Source organism: Centroberyx gerrardi, chromosome 13, assembly GCF_048128805.1.
Source record: "Centroberyx gerrardi isolate f3 chromosome 13, fCenGer3.hap1.cur.20231027, whole genome shotgun sequence".
NCBI lineage: Eukaryota > Metazoa > Chordata > Actinopteri > Beryciformes > Berycidae > Centroberyx > Centroberyx gerrardi.
The window spans coordinates 27,593,401-27,604,427 of record NC_136009.1 but is presented as its reverse complement, the minus strand read 5'-3'; the positions used below and the strand labels follow the sequence as shown (position 1 = coordinate 27,604,427).

General features: G+C 39.0%; 1 protein-coding gene across 1 annotated transcript in view; it reads left to right on the top strand.

Moving 5' to 3' along the window:
- esyt2a (extended synaptotagmin-like protein 2a) overlaps positions 1–3,693 on the top strand; it is a 76,761-nt gene extending 73,068 nt beyond the window's left edge. Inside the window, 2 exon segments of the mRNA XM_078287532.1 lie at positions 171–220; positions 462–3,693. Of these exon segments, the coding sequence (XP_078143658.1) occupies positions 171–220; positions 462–507 (96 nt within the window). The 3' untranslated portion in view covers positions 508–3,693.
- Positions 3,694–11,027: the final 7,334 nt, after the last annotated feature.

The window sequence follows — 11,027 nt, the reverse complement described above, 5'->3', positions numbered from 1 at the left end:
AACCTGAAGTAAGGTTGATTCATCTGGATATCAGAAAAAAATAACTTTTGAAAATCAAACTTTTTTTTTTTTGCAGTGCAATCCCCTAAATTCAGTCCTTATTTCTACCAATCCTGCACGTTGCTGTTTTTCTCTTTCTGATTGTCCCGTCACTTGCTGTTTCCCACCAGGTGCTGGTGGATCTGACCTACGAAGACATCGCCAAGGGCTGGACACAGTGGTCAGTCCATCCCCTCACAGCCCTGCTGCACATCTGACATGCATCCACACTGATCTGATCACACCAGAACAGCTCAGGACCGAAGACTGTCGCTTTACAAAGACATAAAAACATAAAAGACAGCTCACACAGTTCACTTTTAATATGCATTTTTATACAATGTTATATGAAAACAGGCTTTAATGATCTTTTCATAACAATATGAAATGAAACACTGTGCCTCCTCCTCCTTCTCCTCCAGGTATGAGCTGAGCGAAGACGGCCTGACGAAGCCTCACCAGCTATAGACGACAAGCAGAGTCATCATCATCCTCTTCATCATCATCCTCACTATCATCATAATCGCCAAATTCCTATCGCCACTCCTCCTGAAGAGAGCGTACAGTACTAGCTGCCATTCCCATACACAGTTCCACCTAAGCCTACAGTATGATAGGTAGAATCAAGATGTTTTTTGGTTTTTTTAATTGTTATTTTCATTATTTGTAACTGTAAAAAAAACAAAAAAACAAAAAAAAAAGAGCTTTTGATATTCATTTAATCACATCAGTCGCAACGCAATCTTCCCCTTTAAGAAATGATACAGGCTGATAGACTAAAGGGAGTATATGTAACACATAGAATACTATATATATATATATGACATAATATACTGAAGTTTAAGTCTATATTCCATATTTGTAGGAGAAATGTAGAGGAAAACAAGAGTCTATTTTTTTGCTGTTGCTGTTACGGCCCGGTTTCCCTGGAGAACGACCATGTACAACTTGTAAATATGTACAATGATGCTGGAACAAAAAAAGAGACGGTATATTCTAGAAGTAAGAGAGAGGCGTGTTCTTTTTTGCTCGGTCAAAGTGATTATTTGTACTTTTATTTTTTTTTTAGTTTTTAAAGAGAAACATTGTGGGGGCGGCCTCTGAGCTGCTGCAGCGAGCGGCCGCAGGAACACGCGCCACCAAAGAGACGGCGAGTATTTCCTTGTGTCGCCCGCGGGGGTTTCATACCGCCGCTTTGCTCCGGCCTTACTGCAGCGTTTCCACCTGAGTGTCCGCTTACTGAGAGGAGCTGTGAGGAGAGCTGGGCCGTGATTCAGTATCATCGTTTATCGTCTTTCAGTGGAATCATGTCTCGATGATATTGTGATACACAGTTCTGTTTAAATTGTCTAAATTGTCAACTGTCTAAATTGATGATAAGCTAATCTTATTTTAAAACAAAATGGGGTATGAAACATTTTAAAGTCGAGATGAAACGGCATTTCGAGAGTATCTAACTTCCGTATCGTGACGTATTTCCGAGTGAAACAGGAAAGACAGGCGGGACGTAACGTTGGGAGGAATTTGATTTGAACGTTGAAAAGTGGGCGTGTCATAACACCCGAAGACACACCGAAGTACCGTGCTGCTGCTAGCTAGCTAATGGGTGGATGTCATGATATTATTGGTTGAAATTGGTTATGGGCATGCTTACGTAAGCACACGGCATATTTTGTTTTACAGGAAGAAAACATGATTGAATTTTGATATAAGAATACAAAGAAATTGATTTTTTGTATTTTTTTTGGCATATATTGTTAAATAGGTGCACAATATGACCGGGGATGTGATCTAAAAGGGTTAAAAAGGCATTTTTCATTTCATCTCGACTTTAAGGAATATTGTTTAGATAAAAAAGCAGCGGGAAAATCGGTTCCCAATGGGTCAGAGAACATAATGAGAAAAGATGGGAAACCGTATGATGCACAAAACAAGTGAATAAATGAACACAAATATTTAGATTTCAACAATATCGCCCAGCTCTAATTGTAAGTACACAATAATATTGTATTAGTCGTTAATGAAATGACATTTTGGGCAGCAGGCGAGTGGTTTTGTTACCGCAGCACCGCTGCGTGCTCACAGTACTTTTCCATTACGTTAATACACGTTGTTATACTGAAGTAAGGCCATTGTAAAGTGTCGCCTGGGTTTTTTAAAAACCAAATATGTATGAATATTTGCACATCTCTCCTCTGTGTGTTTTTTAAATCTGTTGGGGATCATCTGTACTCTTAGTTGCAACTTAAACATTGTTTAATTCAGCCCTGAAAAAGATGTCTGTTTTAACAGGTAATTTCACTTCAAATTAAAAATCAGATTGTTTTTAAATACATGGAAAAAAAAAAAAAGACATAGTTGAGAACTGGTCACTGGTTTCAATACAATATTTTCTTGAAAAAGTGGCAAATGCCTTGAAAAAAGGCAGATCCCAATTTTTTTTTTAAGTTAATTCCAACAACAAATTGAACTGTATTGAAACTAAGATTATTACATTATCACCTTTTTGCAGATTTTCTCCATTTATTAAAAACAAAAGTCAATTTTAATATTCAACGTCAGCAATTAAACAATTACTTGTTAAAAGTGACATGTTTTTGCAGTGTTCATGTCGGGCTTCTCAACGTTTCGACAGCGTTGAAAATGTCCCGATCGTTCTGAGAGATTCAGTTTGTTGGGTGAACTTCAGTCTTAACTCCACACTGCTATCCAGGATGTGTCCGTTTCAACACGTCTGTGCCTGGAGTCTGGGACAGTTGCTGTTATTAACATATGATGTCTTTAAAAAAAAAAAAAAACACAAATGTGTGTCGTCCCGAACTAGACACAGGCCCGTGTTGAAAATGACACATCCTTTTTTAAGAGTGTGTGTTTTGTGTACATACACTCGTCAGCATGCACGTCATATTATACATATAGCTTCTACTTTGCCACACATGCTCAGAAACATAATTATTAAAAAGAGGAAGAAATCATACATATACAAAGAGCCAGAGGATTTTTGGTTAAAGGGATTCAGCTCTGTCACTTCTGCCTGCATATCTGTCATACACAGAATATATTCTTACACACACACACACACACACACACACATACATAAGATGAGTCATTATCTATACGGCCCTACAAAGCCAAAGAGCAGTAACTATGTGCGTAGTGAAAGTGAGAGAAATGCAGTCTTTACCTTTTCTTGGTACAGAAGTGGACAGATGACCTTTGACCTTTAAAACACACAGAAAGTAGTTGTTTTGCCTCTTTGCCTTAGTAGGGCTGTATAGTTATCACAACAAGTATCAAGAAAGTATTTTATATCATGTGTAGACTGTGCCATTCTGCATTTAATGTCTGTTATTTTTTATTTGTGTTTCCCAACTATCATCCTTTGTCCTTTGTATTTTTTAAGAAGCAGAAGTGTGTGTAAGCCATTTGATTTGAAAGCTGTGTGTCTGGGGTCGAGTACGTCCTCTGAGCGGCGGTTTGTCTTCTCCGTCTTCTTAATTTATCTTGTGCCTTAAAATTCACACGACCCAGATATTTACATGTACGAACCAACAAGACGCTATTACCGTTTCCATGTTTGGGAATGTCTCCTTCAATGTCTTTTCAAACAATTAAAGAGCTTTTGCTGGGTAAGCGGCATGAAGCTGCACATCACTTTGGTTTTTGTTCATTCTTTTTATATTTATCAGTATAGAGGGCTTTCAGGTGACGTAACAAACCCTCTGGCGGCCATGTTGGAGGTCAGATTTGGGTAACTGGCTGTGAACAGCTTGTCCGTCTCAACAGAATTGAACAGAGGATTAATTTCTGTCTGTTTCTGACTGAACTGATCATTTCATCACTGATCCATCTGATTGATTTAGTGTTTAGATAATGTCAGCTTGTTAGCTAGCTAACCATAGTATCTGGTCAGCTAACCAATGTCTTGTTGTTAACACTAGCTAATGTATTTAGTAGGAGCTAGTGTTAATGGCAAGTAGTCACATGTTAATATTAACATCAGTTGCTTTGCTAAATTAGCCTGCTGGCTAGTTAGCTAGCTAACCATCACTGTCTTGTTGACACATCTGATTTACACAATAGCTAATGTGGCTAGTAGTTAGTAGTAGTTAGTAGTGCTAACATTAACTTCAGTGTGTTTGCTGGCTAGTTAGCTAGCTAACAGTTTGTTCAGGTTAACTGAGCTGACTCTTCTCAAGCTACAACTCAGAGTGTTTTGGAGTAGAGACTAGGGCTAAAGACAAGACAGTTTACTGTGTCACAGTAACCAAATCCACCTCATCACACTATTCACTGTCCACACCGCAGCAGCCTTTTGTCAGTCTGGTTGTTATTTAGACATTATTTACACTCAGCCCATTCTCCACTGGACCAGCTGTGGTTGTCTGGAGATTTGTGATACAACCACAAAGCCTCAATTCTTTTAATCGCCTGGTATGATAAATGTACATGGATTTGTCTTGGTGATGTTGGTGCAGACACATCAGCAAGTTACAGAGTTTCACTGTACACATGGTACAGGACAACAGGACCTCTGGTTAGGAACGCAGTACTGACACACAAGGACAGTGCAAGACATACTATGGACAGTAAACTATACATTTCACTCTACATACTGTATATACATTCAGAAGTTTGTAGCTACAATAAATCCAATGTTTTTTGTTTTTCTTTTAAACCCAGGATAAAAAGCCAGTCTCTTTTCTTTAATTCTCTCACTGTTGGAGAACAAGGATGCCCTCTAGTGGTCACATGTATAATGTAACGCTCCCAGTCTCCACTGGGCGGCGCTGCATCACCATCTGGGCCTTTAAATTCCCATCAGCTCTTTACACAAGCAGGATGTCAGGCAGGATTTTCACCAACCTATTGTTTCTACTCAAAGGCAGCAGCTAAATATGGTTTCTGAACCATAAACCATTAGAAATAGTGACATTGCCAGCATGAGCAGTTTCATAGTCTGGTTTCCCATAAATCTCTGCCTATGATGGGTTTAAGGCATAAGGCTGGACCCTACAGATATATACCCATGTGGGGGCTGATCCCCGCTCATTGGAAAACACATATTTTCATAAATATCCTGCACCAACATTAGACATTTTGTATTTCATTGCGACTTTAAAAACCCAATTCTAACCAGTCTTCCCTTCATGACTGCAGTGGATCTAACAGCTGAAGTCAATCAGTCATCAGACTTCACCTGGACACACTGGATCATGACAAAGAGCAGATGCTCCTGGTATTTCACACACAGTTCCTGCATGTTTGCCCGTTTTAAACAGCGACATCTGCACTTAAAACAAGAAAATGACCCATCAGGATCCTTCCATTTCACCCAACTACTGACTCCTTGTCTTCAGCAGCGGTTCATCAGTGTGTTTTCCCAGCTTCTCCAAACTTTCCACTCCACAAACCCCCCGGACTTTCTTCATCTCACCTGCACAGCTCGTATCATACACAGCTAGACCTGAACCGGCCACAGGACAGGAGTTTAAAACGTCGGATTTCAAATGCTACAGTTTCAGTGGCGACCCGGAGACTGAACGCTGCGGGGTGGAAACACACTTGGGGGAAAAAAAAACAACCAGAAAACGAGGCAGAGGTTAGATATTGAGTGTGTTTGCGGAGTGTAAACACTGCAGAGCCACAGTCGCTGTGTGCGCTGATTGCTCCGACCTGCGGCTGCATGGGATTGGATGAATCAGCCTCTGACCCACTTTGATTGCATCTGGATATTGGTGTCAAGAGGTAGCGCACACACACACACACACACACACACACACACACACACAGTTTTCATCTTCTGCTATGTGTCATAAATGAGAATCTACCATGTGGAGAAAGAGAAAGTGTGAGAATATGTTGCACCAGCAGATGGCCTCTGGGTATTTTTTAGTGTGTGTCTGTGTGTGTGTTCTTATATATCTATACTTATGAGGACCAAATGTCCTCACAAGGATAGAAAGATGAGACAGATCCTCCCATGTGAGGCCAGTCTGCTGCTCCTCACTTCTGCAAGAGGCGATTTTAGGAAGGATTGAGATTAGGATTTGGGTTTATAGTTAAGATTAGAATTAGGATTAGGTTTAAACTAAGGCTATGGTTAGTTTAGGTTAAGGTAAGGGTTTAGACAATGAATGTACCCAATTAAGGTCTTCACAAGTACAATAATACGAACGTGTGTGTGTGAGTGAGAGAGAACCTGGTGTCAAGCAGTGAGTGGTGTCTCACACATCCCCTTAATGTGTGTGTGTGTGTGTGTGTGTGTGTGTGTGTGCAGTGAGGTGAACTCCTCTGAAGGCATCGCACTGTACATCTGTATCTGCTGAAGTCACATCACTGATATGTTAAACAACCCAGCGCTCTGATTGGTCAGTGATGCGTTTAAGGCCTGCTGGGAATTCCCATAACTGGGGCTTGGAGATGATTCATGGATTGTGAAAAAATAATTTTCTCATAGATTTACCAATAATAAAACTATCTTTTTAAAATGTATTATAGGATTATAGGTATAGGTATGTATTATATGTATTATAGGTATTATAAGTTTGAGTATGTTAGCTTTCAGATAGCTTAGCATGTTTTTGAACATGACTGCTGAATAAAGACTATTAGATTATTATTTTTGGAGAGCGCTGACTCCTTCTTGAGCTTTCACCCAGCCCACTAAATAATGGGAAAAACATAAAACTAAGATATATTTTGTAGTTATTTAATATGTCAGATGGGTGGGGAGGAGGAGTTTGTATGCTGTTTGTATGTTGCGTTCAAGTTCTCTTCGCAAGCTCCTACATCCAAGATCAGAGGATGCCAATTTGATTTGTCGGTGCATTCAAGTGCTTTTGGTCAGAAACACACAATGGACCCTGTAACAACAGTACATTTTGGTGCCTGTTTTTATTGTTTTAGGAATAAAGAAGCACAGAGTGACTTTGTGACTATCGATTAAAACTATCAAAACTATCGATTTAACTCTGCTGACAGCAACTCAGAGAAACTCTTATTTTCCCAGTTGTATTTATCAGTCTGTTGGGTCATTCATGGGTCGAATAGCTGATATTTCCGACTGCACCTGAAGGTAGCAGCAGTGCTGAACGTGTTGAGGCTGCTGCAGGGTTGAGAGCTGCGTCAAGCCACACAGAGTTAGACAGAACAAAACTGGAAACTAGGTGATTTTGGCTTCAAAATAAAAGCACAAAATTAGTCATGAGAAAAAGAAAAAGTCCTGTAGGCCTATGAATTTTTCCAAAATATTCAATGGAATCGTTACATTAAATGTGAATTGAAACTCTATGTGTAAAATAGATACTAAAAAGGTTATATTGTAGCCTATGTTTTAAACATTTTATTAATTGTGTCTTCTAACTTTTCTCTCCTTTGATGCTTTCACTGTTCCTTATTTGTATGCTCTTTGTAAAGCACTTTGTAAACTTTGCTTTAAGATAAGTGCTATGTAAATAAAGTTTCTTGTTATTCATTATTATTGAGGAAGGTATGGGTGAGTATGTTTATGGATGGGTAAATTTAACACAAAAATATTTGATGACAAACACAAATGACAAATTTCGGCTTCAATGTATTCTTTACTTTCACTTCCTTCAATTATGAGGTGAAAAATTTGTGACATTTGTCAATAATTTAGGAAAATTTCACACAGTGTAAAGAGGACATTTTGGAAGAAAAACAAGCTGCAGATTCCTCCTTAGATATTTTCTCTATTTTCACTTGGATACCTTATATTTCTCCAAAAACGCTGCAACATTTTTCATTAATAAGAGTTTCATTTTGAACATTTTCATATGCTATGAAAAGGATATTTTGCGAACAAAAACACTGTATTTTCATTTACCACAGATTCCTGTTTTAAGATATCCTTTATTTTCACTTGCTTACTTTGTATTAGCCTTAAAGTGTTTTATTTTGAAATATTCCATATGCTGTGAAAAGGACATTTTGTGAAAAAAGAAAAAAAAAGAAAAATTGATTGTATTTACTACAGATTCCATATTCTCCATTTTCACTTTGGGACTTTGCATTAGGCTACTCCAAAAACTTACAACATACTGTTTATCAGCGATGCTTTTATTTTGAAATTCAACACCGGAAGTGCTCTGTGTAATTGCGTGCGTCTTGACGCGCTCGGGGCTGAGCGGGCAGCAGCAGGAACGCCCTGCATCCTCTCTCCTCTCCTTCACATCCATCCGCCGCCTGTCGCTCCGGTACCCGGCTCTCCTCTGCTGCTGCAGCCGCGCAGGGCGAACTCTGACCGGGAAGGAAGACGAACCGAACCCCGCTGGGAGAAAAAAAAAAAAAAAATGGCCTTTTAACACTCAGAGAGAAAGAAGAAGAAAAACAACAACAACAGGAGAAGAAACATGGATCCTTTGCCTTTTTCCCTCCTCCTCGTCCTGCTGGTCGCTTCCCAGTCCTGCTCCCCTGCTTCTGCTGACAGGAAATTCGGTGAGTGAATCTCAGATGATGATGATGATGATGATGGGATGGTTTTGTTGATGAAGGCGGACAGGACTGCATGTTCTTGCTCTCCCTCCTGCAGAGAGAAACCTTACAGAGCCATTTTGCAGGCAGGAGACGCGCACATACTGTTTCTGTCCGTTTCTGATCTGTGTCAATATTTTATTAGTGGAGGAGGAACTGGCAGGCTGATCCACTGCAGCTCCATCTGCCCCGAGGAAAAACCACCACAGTGCTTCTGTAAGGCGGTTCAGAAGAATACTGGACAGCAGAACCACGGGTCCCTATAGGAATATCATAGGAATATTATAGGAATATGATAAAGGCGCTGTAAAATCACTCTACTGCGCACACGCTGACACGCTGAAGTCCCCAGAATAATGTAGAAATATTAGGGATTGTTTTGTTAGGAAGGCCTTTATCTGTGAATCAAAATGTTCTAACTATAATTAAATAAAAGTAAAATAACACTATGAACATACTAAATAATGTAATATAAAATTAATTAAGGAGCATAAAAAATAATAAAAACAATTAAAAATAATACAATAAATAATGCAATAAATAAGAAAAACGCCTGAATAAATATATGAAATAAATAAAAAATATATGCAAATAAAATACAAAATAAAAAAGAAGCTGCCGATCTGTTTACACTGTAAACAATGAGACGCAGCGTCCATCAGTGCAGGATGACTGAAAAACGAGCTGACATACTCTCCAATTTCCTTTTTATTCTTAACAGAGGCAAGTATTGATTGGAAATTTGCAGGAGGGGGGGTTGGGGGGTATTAATTTCTCTTATGCACGGAGCCTATAAATAGCTGATATCTAATATTCTCCATTGATTTGTGCCTGAGGATAAATGAACGCAGAGATGATGGGACCAGCCAGGGTTTAGGGGTTTCTGAAGATGGTGAGAAGAAGAAGAGGCTGGTCCTGTGAATGTGTGTGTGTGTGTGTGTGTGTGTGTGTGTGTGTGTGTGTGTGTGTGTGTGTGTGTGTGAGAGAGAGAGAGGGGGGGGGGCTTCCTCTCCCTAGATTACATAAGATACAGAGAGAGTCAACAGTATGGCGACCACAAGACAGACTGGGAGGAGGACGATCAGCAAGTAGCATCACTGACATGCTGTAATACTGAATATTCATTTAAATATTGATGCTTATGGATCATAATTCTCTTCTTTGCACCTTAATGAAAAAAACAAATTCACTAGCATGTTCCTAATATCTCTGTTGGTATGTCTAGTGTGTCTGTGGCACTCAGTAGTGAATCTATAGTGACTTTATGGTATTTTATGGTATATTTTAATCTCTTATGGTATAACTATATTCCTATAATATTCCTATAGTATTTAAAAATCACTATAATGTTCCAATTATCCTGTCATTACTGCACTTTAGCATATGGTAGGCTATTTTTTTGATATGATATTGAGAAATCCCTATAATATTGTTATAATATTCCTTTAGGGATCTATGATACTCAATAGTGAATTTATAGCAGCCTTATCATACTACAAATTGTGTTTTTCATCTTCTATAGTATCACAATAAACCTATAATAATGTTTTAACACTGAAATATCATTATAATGTTGTTGTAGTATAACTAGGGTCTTACAGTGAGTCTGTGGTCCTCAATAGTGAGTTTATAAGTGGCCTTATTGTATTTTTTTATTGTAATTTTATCACTATAATATAGGACTTATAGCTTTGCTGTAATATCTGTATAGTAACCTAAAGATTACTATTGAGAGAGCGAACAGAGGCGACAGTATAGGGAGCACCAAATAGTATCATTTACATATTATAAAAATCAATATTCGTATAATTATTTGCTATGGATTGTAGTGGAGGGTGAAGCCACTACACTCAGCTGACCCACCTTCATGACCTAAATTCATAACACACATGACAGCAAGAAGGATGTGCAGACAGAGTCTTTTAAAGGAAAAATTAAAAAGCTTAAGTCAGTGCTTTTCTGAAAATACAACAGATTTTTGTTTCTGTTGTTGGTTGTTTTCTGTCTGATGATCATCACATCTGATCACAGCATGCCTCTTTGCAGTCTATTGTCTATTCTGGGTGATTATTTTCCGCCTCGACTGCGACTTTGTGAAGTGAACACGACGTCTGAAAATGCCAAATGTGCTTCATGCTCAAAAAAAGAGAGAGAGCGAGAGAGAGATGTGTTTCCCCTCTGCAGGAAGGATCAGGTGGAGACAGGACTAGAAACCGGAGGTAGTTTGACGGTGGACAGTAAGGGTGTGGAGGTCGAAGGTCGAAGGTCGAAGGTCGGGGGGGTTGTGCAACTCCCAACTCATGACTCAAGTTTAACTTGAACCAAACTGTTTTAGCTGCTAAACTGAAGCGTTAGCTAAACTTTTCTCACGACGAACACGTTAAAATGTCGCGTTCGATTCCTGCTGTTGTCACATAATCCCTTCATGATGGAGGAATCTGATCTTCACAGTATTCCTGTTCACAACATGTGATCTGTGTGTCAGAGTTTGT